The sequence below is a fragment of the Telmatherina bonti genome (genome assembly GCF_933228915.1).
Source record: "Telmatherina bonti genome assembly, chromosome: 3".
Taxonomy (NCBI): domain Eukaryota; kingdom Metazoa; phylum Chordata; class Actinopteri; order Atheriniformes; family Telmatherinidae; genus Telmatherina; species Telmatherina bonti.
Window position 1 is genome coordinate 5,823,194 of NC_136621.1, and position 12,500 is coordinate 5,835,693.

General features: G+C 47.0%; 1 protein-coding gene across 1 annotated transcript in view; it reads left to right on the top strand.

The window, feature by feature from the left end:
- The window catches only part of slit1b (slit homolog 1b), a gene marked incomplete at both ends in the record, with an annotated part of 152,810 nt that overhangs the window by 140,113 nt on the left and 197 nt on the right, over nt 1–12,500 (top strand). The window contains 10 exons of the mRNA XM_079265052.1: nt 3,405–3,544; nt 3,649–3,742; nt 3,936–4,073; nt 6,285–6,510; nt 6,593–6,723; nt 10,367–10,521; nt 10,604–10,815; nt 10,899–11,023; nt 11,099–11,316; nt 12,444–12,500. The exon at nt 12,444–12,500 is cut by the window's right edge and continues 197 nt beyond it. Of these exons, the coding sequence (XP_079121178.1) occupies nt 3,405–3,544; nt 3,649–3,742; nt 3,936–4,073; nt 6,285–6,510; nt 6,593–6,723; nt 10,367–10,521; nt 10,604–10,815; nt 10,899–11,023; nt 11,099–11,316; nt 12,444–12,500 (1,496 nt within the window). The remainder of the gene's footprint in view (nt 1–3,404; nt 3,545–3,648; nt 3,743–3,935; nt 4,074–6,284; nt 6,511–6,592; nt 6,724–10,366; nt 10,522–10,603; nt 10,816–10,898; nt 11,024–11,098; nt 11,317–12,443) is intronic.

A 12,500-nucleotide genomic window follows, 5' to 3' on the forward strand; every position in this document is an offset into this window, starting at 1 on the left:
TGAAACCGTTTACCTGAAACCGTTTACCTCAGACTATTTACCTGAAACTGTTTACTTGAAACTGTTTACCTGAAACCGTTTACCTGACACCGTTTACCTGAAACTGTTTACCTGAAACCGTTTATCTGACACTGTTTACCTGAAACTGTTTACCTGAAACCATTTACCTGAAACCGTTTACCTGAAACCGTTTACCTGAAACTGTTTACCTGAAACTGTTTACCTGAAACCGTTTACCTGACACCGTTTACCTGAAACTGTTTACCTGAAACCGTTTATCTGAGACTGTTTACCTGAAACCGTTTACCTGAAACCGTTTACCTGAAACTGTTTACCTGTAACCGTTTACCTGAAACCGTTTACCTGAGACCGTTTACCTGTAACTGTTTACCTGAAACCGTTTACCTGAAACCGTTTACCTCAGACTATTTACCTGAAACCGTTTACCTGAAACCGTTTACCTCAGACTATTTACCTGAAACTGTTTACCTGAAACCGTTTACCTGAAACCGTTTACCTTAAACTGTTTACCTGTAACTATTTACCTGAAACTGTTTACCTGAAACCGTTTACCAGAAACTGTTCACCTGAAACCGTTTACCTCAGACTATTTACCTGAAACTGTTTACCTGAAACCGTTTACCTGTAACTTTTTACCTAAAACTGTTTACCTGAAACCGTTTACCTTAAACTGTTTATCTGAGACTATTTACCTGAAACCGTTTACCTGAAACCGTTTACCTTAAACTGTTTACCTGTAACTATTTACCTGAAACTGTTTACCTGAAACCGTTTACCAGAAACTGTTCACCTGAAACCGTTTACCTGAAACCGTTTACCTGAGACTGTTTACCTGAGACCGTTTACCTGAGACCGTTTACCTGTAACTGTTTACGTCAAACCGTTTACCTGAAACCGTTTACCTGTAACTGTTTACCTGAAACTGTTTACCTGAAGCCGTTTATCTGAGACTGTTTACCTGAAACCGTTTACCTGAAACCGTTTACCTGAGACTATTTACGTGAAACCGTTTACCTGAAACCGTTTACCTGAAACTGTTTACCTGAAACCGTTTACCTGTAACTGTTTACCTCAGACTATTTACCTGAAACCGTTTACCTGAAACCGTTTACCTTAAACTGTTTACCTGTAACTATTTACCTGAAACCGTTCACCTGAAACCGTTTACCTGAAACCGTTTACCTGAAACTGTTTACCTGTAACTATTTACCTGAAACCGTTTACCTGAAACCGTTTACCTGAAACTGTTTACCTGAAACCGTTTACCTGACACCGTTTACCTGAAACTGTTTACCTGAAACCGTTTATCTGAGACTGTTTACCTGAAACCGTTTACCTGAAACCGTTTACCTGAAACTGTTTACCTGTAACCGTTTACCTGTAACCGTTTACCTGAAACCGTTTACCTCAGACTATTTACCTGAAACCGTTTACCTGAAACCGTTTACGTCAGACTATTTACCTGAAACTGTTTACCTGAAACTGTTTACCTGAAACCGTTTACCTGACACCTTTTACCTGAAACTGTTTACCTGAAACCGTTTATCTGACACTGTTTACCTGAAACTGTTTAACTGAAACCGTTTACCTGAAACCGTTTACTTGAAACTGTTTACTTGAAACCGTTTACCTGAAACTGTTTACCTGTAACCGTTTACCTGAAACCGTTTACCTGAGACTGTTTAACTGAAACCGTTTACCTGAAACTGTTTACCTGAAACTGTTTACCTGAAACCGTTTACCTGAAACCGTTTACCTGAAACTGTTTACCTGAAACTGTTTACCTGAAACTGTTTACCTGAAACCGTTTACCTCAGACTATTTACCTGAAACCGTTTACCTGAGATTGTTTACCTGTAACTGTTTACCTGAAACCATTCACCTGAAACTGTTTACCTGAAACCGTTTACCTGAAACCGTTTACCTAAAACTGTTTACTTGTAACTGTTTACCTGAAACCGTTTACCTCAGACTATTTACCTGAAACCGTTTACCTGAGATTGTTTACCTGTAACTGTTTACCTGAAACCATTCACCTGAAACTGTTTACCTGAAACTGTTTACCTGTAACTGTTTACCTGAGACCGTTTACCTGTAACTGTTTACCTGAAACCGTTTACCTGAAACCGTTTACCTCAGACTATTTACCTGAAACCGTTTACCTGAAACCGTTTACCTCAGACTATTTACCTGAAACTGTTTACCTGAAACCGTTTACCTGACACCGTTTACCTGAAACTGTTTACCTGAAACCGTTTATCTGAGACTGTTTACCTGAAACCGTTTACCTGAAACCGTTTACCTAAAACTGTTTACCTGAAACCGTTTACCTGAAACTGTTTACCTGTAACCGTTTACCTGAAACCGTTTACCTGAGACTGATTACCTGAGACTGTTTAACTGAAACCGTTTACCTGAAACCGTTTACCTGAAACTGTTTACCTGTAACTGTTTACCTGAAACCGTTTACCTGAAACCGTTTACCTCAGACTATTTACCTGAAACTGTTTACCTGAGACCGTTTACCTGTAACTGTTTACCTGAAACCGTTTACCTGAAACCGTTTACCTCAGACTATTTACCTGAAACTGTTTACCTGAAACTGTTTACCTGAAACCGTTTACCTCAGACTATTTACCTGTAACTGTTCACCTGAGACCGTTTACCTGTAACTGTTTACCTGAAACCGTTTACCTCAGACTATTTACCTGAAACTGTTTACCTGAAACTGTTTACCTGAAACCGTTTACCTGACACCGTTTACCTGAAACTGTTTACCTGAAACCGTTTATCTGAGACTGTTTACCTGAAACCGTTTACCTGAAACCGTTTACCTAAAACTGTTTACCTGAAACCGTTTACCTGACACTGTTTACCTGTAACCGTTTAACTGAAACCGTTTACCTGAAACTGTTTACCTGTAACTGTTTACCTGAAACCGTTTACCTGAAACCGTTTACCTCAGACTATTTACCTGAAACTGTTTACCTGAGACCGTTTACCTGTAACTGTTTACCTGAAACCGTTTACCTCAGACTATTTACCTGAAACTGTTTACCTGAAACTGTTTACCTGAAACCGTTTACCTCAGACTATTTACCTGTAACTGTTTACCTGAGACCGTTTACCTGTAACTGTTTACCTGAAACCGTTTACCTCAGACTATTTACCTGAAACTGTTTACCTGAAACTGTTTACCTGAAACCGTTTACCTGACACCGTTTACCTGAAACTGTTTACCTGAAACCGTTTATCTGAGACTGTTTACCTGAAACCGTTTACCTGAAACCGTTTACCTGAAACTGTTTACCTAAAACTGTTTACTTGAAACTGTTCACCTGAAACTGTTTACCTGAGACTGTTTACCTTGGCTGTGTCTGTAGCTGTGCCTGTGCTTTTGGTTTCCACGGCACCTTCTGTGAGGTGAACGTAGACGACTGTGAAGACCACGGCTGTGATAATGGGGCCACCTGCATCGATGGAGTTGGAAACTACACCTGTTTATGTCCTCCTAACTACACAGGTATCAGCTGAGCAAAAAATTTCTTTTTACAAACAAACAAACAGAAAAACAACAAACAACCTGGCTGAAAACCTCCACAACCGTTTCTGTCGTCTGCTTCTCAGGTCTGCTGTGTGAGGAGAAGGAAGACGTTTGCTTCACAGATAGAAACCCCTGCAAGCATCAGTCCACCTGCGTCAGCAGTCCTACGGGTCCCAGGTGACAGCGCGCGCGCACGCGCGCACGCACACACACACACACACACACACACACACACACACATGTAGCTCACTTCACCACCGGCGCAGTCAGCAAAGCCTGAATCTCACTGGAGACCAAACATCAGTAACAGTAAATTTAGCTGAGGTGTGTGTTGATGGCAGGTGTGTAAAGGTGCATCTCTCTGCTCCAGGTGTGTGTGCATCCCAGGCTGGGTGGGGCCTGACTGCAGCATCAATTACAATGAGTGTGTGGATCATCTGTGTCAGAACGGAGCGCAGTGTGTCGACCATCTGGATGGATACAGCTGTGTGTGTCCACAGGGATTCAGGTACCGCCGGGAGGCCGGGAACCGAGGGGTGCAGCCGACGCTGGGCCTGGAGGCTTTATTTGATCAGGAACAACAGATTCTGGGAGGGTGGGGGGTGGGGAGGGCAGACATGTAGATAACTGCATCTTAAGCTAAAGTTAATGAAAAATTGTTTTGTCTTTGGTTTAATGCAAAGAAAATTTTACATTTACTGAACTAAACTTTTACAAAAGAAGTTATGAACAACCTGGAATGTGTTTTTAGAACTTAATTTTTTTATCATTTACATGTGCGGCTGGCAGAGCAAAGGACCAAACCTGGTTATCTGAAATAAGCTGCCCGCTCGAGAATGTAGGAGGAAAACACATGGTGTAATAACAGCATAATAAGACAGAAAGTCTCATCTGGAACAAGCAAGGAGTTTTATTTACCACTACAGTAAACAAACATTAAAATTTAAAGTTTATTAACAAACAAGAATAAAATGCATCTGTTAAAACGTAGCAAAAGATCCAGGGTTATCCCAGAGGGCCACAGCTGCGGGCACAAGAGTTTAATTTGTTAGGGTCAGACCCCCTCCCCACCACGGCCAGGGCCCACGGGGGAAACAACAACAAAAAGAAGACACATGCAACTGAAGTGTCACTCCCCAAACCAAATGAAAATACCAAAATCAATACAAAGCAACCCATCAGGCCAGGTGAAGGTGAAGTCCTGACTACCTGAATCCTCGGCCTAAACAGCTGGAACCAACCTCTGGAAATCCCCCAAAAAATCACAAAAACAAACTCTGGAGGGAACAAAAGATAATCTCGTAATGAGGAAAATGAATCCATACAAGAAAATTAAAAGGACAAAACAGCAGTGAAAATGTGGCCGCATCTAAAAAAATAGAAAAACAGAGATTAGTAAAAAAAAAAAATAAAAAAAAATAAAAAATATATACTCATTAACTATAAAAGTTTACAGCCAGACACACAGATTTATCTTTTACATTCTTGCCCGAATGGAGGAACAAACCTCTCCTACACTAGACAGCCACATCTGGATAAAAACAAGAACCCCTTTTTAAAATAAAGTCAAACATTACAAAAATAGAATAAATAAAATGAATTAAATAGAAATAAACACCATACCATGTACTGACCGGCTATGTAGATCCCATGTCAGAAGCTTTTCTACAACAGCTGGCATCCTACAACAAAGCGAACCAGATGTTAAAAATATGGCACAAACAAACCCTAATCCACACACAGGAACCCCCACTGAGCCCACACGCCACCCTGACCCTGACCCTGACCCTAACCCTGACCCTGACCCTAACCCTGACCCTGACCCTAACCCTAACCCTGACCCTGACCCTGACCCTGACCCTAACCCTGACCCTAACCCTGACCCTGACCCTGACCCTGACCCTAACCCTGACCCTGACCCTGACCCTAACCCTGACCCTGACCCTAACCCTAACCCCACACCCAGTGGATTTTCTTAGCGTAAATCCGGCTGTTTGGTCGTATTTTTATAGACGGGACAAATTGACAAGCAGAAGTGTGACGTCAACAACCTGGCTACGGCAACCCAGCAGTGCCAAAAGACTAGCAGTTTATTCCGGCTTCCAGACAGGCATGCATCTGCAAAAACATCAATCATTTGTTCCCAGGTATCTGGAAGGGAAAAGTTGCATCAGAATCAGAGTGACTTCTCCAGATTTAGAAGTTATTAAGATGTACGCACGTGCATGTTTCTACCTTCACCTGAGCCGACTGACCTCATCGTACAGACCGACATCATGTCTGCAAGGTCAGAACGGTGGAAAAGACAGAACCAGCACAACCAGTGGCGTCCCAACACAGAAATCAGCACTACACACCCTGTCCATCTGGGATGCTGCGTGACGTTGCAACAGAGTTTGGCTCCAGAAGCTGGTAAATGGATTTAAACACACCGGTTGTTTTCAACGTTGCTGATTCAGCAAAGAAACGCTGGAGAAAGACAGAAAGAGACAAAACAAGAGTCATTGTAAGATCTGGCGGGAGAGGGCTAACGGGTCAGGTAGGATGGATGGATACTGACTTAGCCGTTGGTAGCGGGGCGTCGCTGGGAAAACGGTTCAGCGGTGTGTCTCTAACCGATGGAGGCTGGACGCCGGGTGTCCAAACTGTCAGTTTGTTAAAGAAATGTTTCCGTTGCAGCAGATGTAAATGTCCTCCTGACTTTCCATGTCTTCCTCAGCGGGGAGTTTTGTGAGGTTTCACCGCCGCCGTCTCCCTGCCAGCTGGCTCAGTGTCAGAACGGCGCCCCCTGCCAGGAGAAGTCGGGAACTGCGGTCTGTCAGTGTCTGCCGGGCTTCGAGGGGCAGAGCTGTGAGAAGCTGGTCAGCGTCAACTTCGTCGACAGAGATTCCTACGTTCAGCTGCAGGACGTGAAAAACTGGCCTCAGGCCAACATCACACTGCAGGTGAGGACGTAACCACGACGACCTGATCCCAGCTGTGGTGTGCTGTCACACACACTGTCACCAATGTGTGTGTGTGTTTCAGGTGTCCACAGCAGAGGATAACGGCATACTGCTCTATAATGGAGACAATGAACCAATCGCTGTAGAGCTTCATCAAGGTCATGTGAGGGTGACCTATGACCCCGGCAACGAACCTGCCACGGCCATCTACAGGTAGAAACACACACACACACACACACACAGACACACACACACACACACACACACACACACACACACAACACTGGAGCTTAATCATCAGATGTCTTGTTTTGTAGAACCAGGCAGAACCAGTTTCAGGTTTTAAGGTGAAATTAAGTTCAATTAAAGCAGTTTTTTTACTATTTAAAAAAGTCAACTCAACACATCTAGTCATGTCGACACGATGAAGATGACTTGCGGAGGTTCAAACTGAGCTTCGGCATGAGGAAGAAGGAGATGTAGGTGACTTAACGCAGCATGATGCTGGTTCCTGGTATTTTCACACACAGAAGCTCTGAAGAAGAGAAAATATCCAGATGTTGAATTCAGAGGAGGATGGACAGACTGGGAGGAGATGGAAAGGCAACTGGAAGTCCAGAAATGTCAAGATGAGGTAGAGGTGTGGACCGAAATGCAGAGAGGAAGCTGAACAGGTTCCCGAATCGTAGTTTTATTAACCAACAGGAAGGGGACTAAACTCCGGCTACAACTCAACTCAGTGAACCAGAAAAGTAAAACCAAAGGAGAGGAGTATAAAACACCGAACCAAACGAGACGCGGTTGAAATGGATGAACTAAGAGAACCCTGGTAAAGTAATGCACAGTGACAAGACTAAACAGGAAAAACTACTAAATAAAAGAGGAACGCAGAACTGAGAGAACTACACTACCAAAAGGAAGCTCTGGTTCTGACCGAGATATGCAGAATATCCTCTCTGAACACAAAAAACGTCCAACCTTGCAGCAGAGTTTGTGGGTTTGTCCCACTTTGGTCCCCTTAGTACCAGCATGACCTGGTTTAACCTCCACAGCCTACCTGAGTCCTGCTGCTGACCATGTCCATCCCTTTCTGAGCACAGTGTAGCATCTTCTGATGGAAACTTCCAGCAGGATGATGCACCATGTCACAAAGCTCACATCATCTCCACCATGACGATGAGTTCACTGTCCTCCAACGGCTCCACAGTCACCAGATCTACATCCCACCACAAACAAAGCAGGCGGTGAGCATCATTCTCCCCCAATGTGTTCTACCAGAAAACCACGGTTTGCTTTGGCACACGAGTCTGCAGGAAGCAGACGATGCACACGATGCAAGCTATGCAGACGATGCAGGCGATGCAGACGATGCAGACGAAGCAGACGATGCAGACGATGCAAGCTATGCAGACGATGCAGGCGATGCAGACGATGCAGACGATGCAGACGAAGCAGACGATGCAGACGATGCAAGCTATGCAGACGATGCAGACGATGCAGACGATGCAGACGATGCAGGCGATGCAGACGATGCAGACGATGCAGACGAAGCAGACGATGCAAGCTATGCAGACGATGCAAGCTATGCAGACGATGCAGACGATGCAGGCGATGCAGACGATGCAGACGATACAGACGATGCAGACGATGCAAGCTATGCAGACGATGCAGACGATGCAGGCGATGCACACGAAGCAGACGAAGCAGACGATGCAGACGAAGCAGACGATGCAGACGATGCAGACGATGCAGACGATGCAGACGATGCAGACGAAGCAGACGATGCAGACGAAGCAGGCGAAGCAGGCGATGCAGGCGATGCAGACGATGCAGACGAAGCAGACGATGCAGACGATGCAGACGATGCAGGCGATGCAGGCGATGCAGACGATGCAGACGATGCAGGCGATGCAGACGATGCAGACGAAGCAGACGAAGCAGACGATGCAGACGATGCAGACGATGCAGACGAAGCAGACGATGCAGGCGATGCAGGCGATGCAGGCGATGCAGACGATGCAGGCGATGCAGACGATGCAGACGATGCAGACGAAGCAGACGATACAGACGAAGCAGACGAAGCAGACGATACAGACGATACAGGCGATGCACGCGATGCAGACGAAGCAGACGATGCAGACGATGCAGGCGATGCAGGCGATGCAGACGATGCAGGCGATGCAGACGATGCAGACGATGCAGACGAAGCAGACGATGCAGACGATGCAGACGAAGCAGACGATGCAGACGATGCAGACGATGCAGGCGATGCAGGCGATGCAGACGATGCAGACGATGCAGGCGATGCAGACGATGCAGACGATGCAGACGAAGCAGACGATACAGACGATACAGACGAAGCAGACGAAGCAGACGATACAGACGATACAGGCGATGCACGCGATGCAGACGATGCAGACGATGCAGACGATGCAGACGAAGCAGACGAAGCAGACGAAGCAGACGAAGCAGACGATGCAGACGATGCAGACGATGCAGACGATGCAGACGATGCAGACGATACAGACGATACAGACGAAGCAGACGAAGCAGACGATGCAGACGATACAGGCGATGCACGCGATGCAGACGATGCAGACGATGCAGACGATGCAGACGAAGCAGACGAAGCAGACGATGCAGACGATGCAGACGATGCAGGCGATGCAGACGATGCAGACGATGCAGACGATGCAGACGATGCAGACGAAGCAGACGAAGCAGACAATGCAGACGAAGCAGACGATGCAGACGAAGCACACTCCATGTTGAGAATCCACTGGATCAGACGTTTAAATGCTGGGATGGCTGATGGAGGAAGAAGCGTTCTCCTGCTCACGCAGTGATGAGCTACTGCAGAAAGCAGCAGGGTCATGGAACAGGTAAACTGAACAAAGACTGGAAGAAGGAAGAACCTGGAGAGCAGCAGAGTTAAAGGATGGCTGTGTTGAACTGCATCGTGTGTAAATGTTCCCGATGCACGAGCCCAGACCAACACGAGCTCCTGACACCCCCTGAATCCCTTCAGTTTTTCACATTTCAGAGGAATGTTGGATTTTCAGCTCTGTCTTCTAACAGCAGGATGGATCCATGTTCTCATGGTGTTTACAGCAGATTCTTATCCTACTATCTGAACCAGTGCTGAACCAGGACTTCCAGTTGTCTTTCTATCATCTCCAACCAGTCGGTCCATCCTCCTCTGACCTCTGGCACCAACATCTGGATGTTTCCTCTTCTCCAGAGCTTCTCTGCGAACCGTAGGGATGCTTGTGTGTGAAACTCGCAGCAGATCAGCCGTTTGTGAAAGACTCAGATCAACCTTACAGTCTGCAGCTTTTTATCTTTATTTCCTTGTTTTTATTTATTTTCTTGCCCTTACATTTAATTAGCTTGTTTCTCCATTTGTTGTCTCTGTTAGTGTTTGTTTCGTCGTGTTGACTTTTAGCTGCTGTCTGGCGACTGTTATGGAAGCCTGATGCTTCCTGCCCGACTCGGTTTTTCCATGCAGGAACACTGACATCATCTCTGGTTCTGGTTGGAGCATCTCTTCTGTCTGATTAAATCTGTTCCATCGAGGCAAATCTCTCAAGCTGAGGCTGACCTGCAGCTGAATCTGTAAGATTTCCTCCAGACAGCTGCCGTTTGAGCCTCCATAATTATGCTGATTAGGTTCAGGCACAGATGGAGTCTGATTTAAGGTAGACTCGCTGATCTCCTGTGAATGCAACACGCCGGAGTTCAGCTCGGACTGTCAGAAGAGGCGGTCTGAATCCTAACAGGTTGTGTGAAAAGCTGCTGTGTTTATCGTACCTGCAGCGTTTTACACCTGATTAACGTGTGTGTTGACGTGAAACAGTACAGAGACGGTGAACGATGGACAGTTCCACACGGTAGAGCTGGTGACCTTCAACCAGATGGTCAATTTGTCGGTTGATGGAGGAAAGCCGACCACGCTGGACAGTCAGGGTCGCGGCCAGCCAGCCACAGGAGAGGCCCTGCTGTATGTGGGAGGTAGGACTGAGTGTGTGGAGCGTTCTGATGCTGCTCCAGGCGTTTGTTCAGAAAAGGATTATTTATGGTGTGTTTTGTGCAGGCATGCCGGAGGAGGTGCTTCCAGCCTCTCTGGGACTCTCCTCCCAGACCCTCAACACCTCCAGTTTCCATGGCTGCATCAGGAACCTCTACATCAACCACGAGCTGCAGGACTTTACTCGCGGCCACATGAAGCCGGGGGTGGTGCCAGGCTGCCAGCCGTGCCGCAGACTCTACTGCCTGCACGGCGTCTGCCAGCCCGATGGCGTGCAGGTCGGCGCCGCCAGCACGAAGACCGAGCTTTGATGAAGATCATCGACAAACAAGCAGTGAAATTAATGATTTTCATCTGGCAGGGTCCTCAGTGTCACTGCCTGCCAGGTTGGACCGGACAGCACTGTGACCAGCCAATCACAGAAGGCCTCGCTGGACCGGATGCTGTCACCACGGCAACTGATGCCAACCCTTGTGACGGCAGCAAGTGAGGGGTTTAAGACATTTCAGAAGTTGTTTACGGCGAAAAGGAAATGTGAAGTTTGTCCTGTTTGACCTGCAGGTGTGTGAACGGGTTGTGTGTGGTGCTGGATGCCCACACCTACCGCTGCGACTGTGAGACGGGATATCACGGCGCTCTGTGCAACCTGCAGGAGGCGGCGGTGGCGGCAGCGGCTCCGTGCCGCGGGCTGCAGTGTCTGCACGGCCAGTGTCACCGAACGGAGGAGGGAGAGAGCTGCGTGTGTCGGCAGGGATTCGCCGGAGAGCGCTGCGATGTCGGTGAGCCGGGACACACACACAGCGATGACCAGGCTGAACGCTGCCCCACACACACACACACACACACACACACACACACACACACTGCTCTGATTTAACCTCTGATGCTCGATGTAAAACACACACCCCTCATCCAGATGTTCACCGGCACCATCAGCCCTGATGGCCTCCCGTCCCGTCCGGCGGCAGAGCGACGTCTGTTCAGGCGAACTGCGTCTTCGCCAGGCGGAGCGTACCGGAGGCAAAGTGGGCACGACAGGATGGATGAGGATGGGATACTGGTCACCTCAGTGGACATCAGCAAGTCCACCAAAACGCTGCAACTCTCTGAAGATTAAGGAACTATAAAATGTAATATTCATACACTGTGTCCCGTTTGTCTCAGTGACAAACAGGACGGGAAACGAGACATCTTTAGGTTCACAGAATTTATATAAACATGCTGAAATTTCATTTTAAATATTATAAAATAGTTTAAATTCACTGAAACTTTAGCTATAAAGTACTTTTCAGATGAAAGTGCTGAAACCAAGCAGCCAGATGCAAACACACACACACACACACACACACACACACAAAGAAACACGAATTAGAACGACATCGGAGGTAAAAGCTGCAGCGAATAAAAGCCAAACAGAAGAGAAAACGTCTGACTGGAAGCTGATGCAGCAGTAAAAATGTTGGTTTACCTCTGGGAGCAGAAAGTAAACCTGGACCTGATGATCCAGCTGCCTGGAAGCTTCTCAGAGAACCAGCAGCTGTGAGGTGGAACCGCTCGGAGCGCTGCTGGACCGGAACCTGTCAGGACTTCTCTGAACATGGACCGGTTTTCCATCCTGACATCAGTGCATTGATCTGGAAGAAGGAGATGGGATCATAATTCCCAGCTGTTAGTCTGACAGCGAGTAGAAACCAGTTGTTCTCCTGATGTTTGGAGACCAGAGTAGATCCTGGTGGGACGCCACCTGCTCTGTGCTCCGACGTGGGACCACTTTGTCAATAAACGTACCTCATGGTCTGTACTGGGGTCCTGTATAACCACTGGTATGTGTGTGTGTGTGTGTGTGTGTGTGTGTGTGTGTGTGTGTGTGTGTGTGTGTGTGTGTGTGTGTGTGTGTGTCACCCAGAGTCCCTGTGTCGAGGTGAACCGGTTAGAGATTACCACCGGCTGCAGCGAGGCGCCG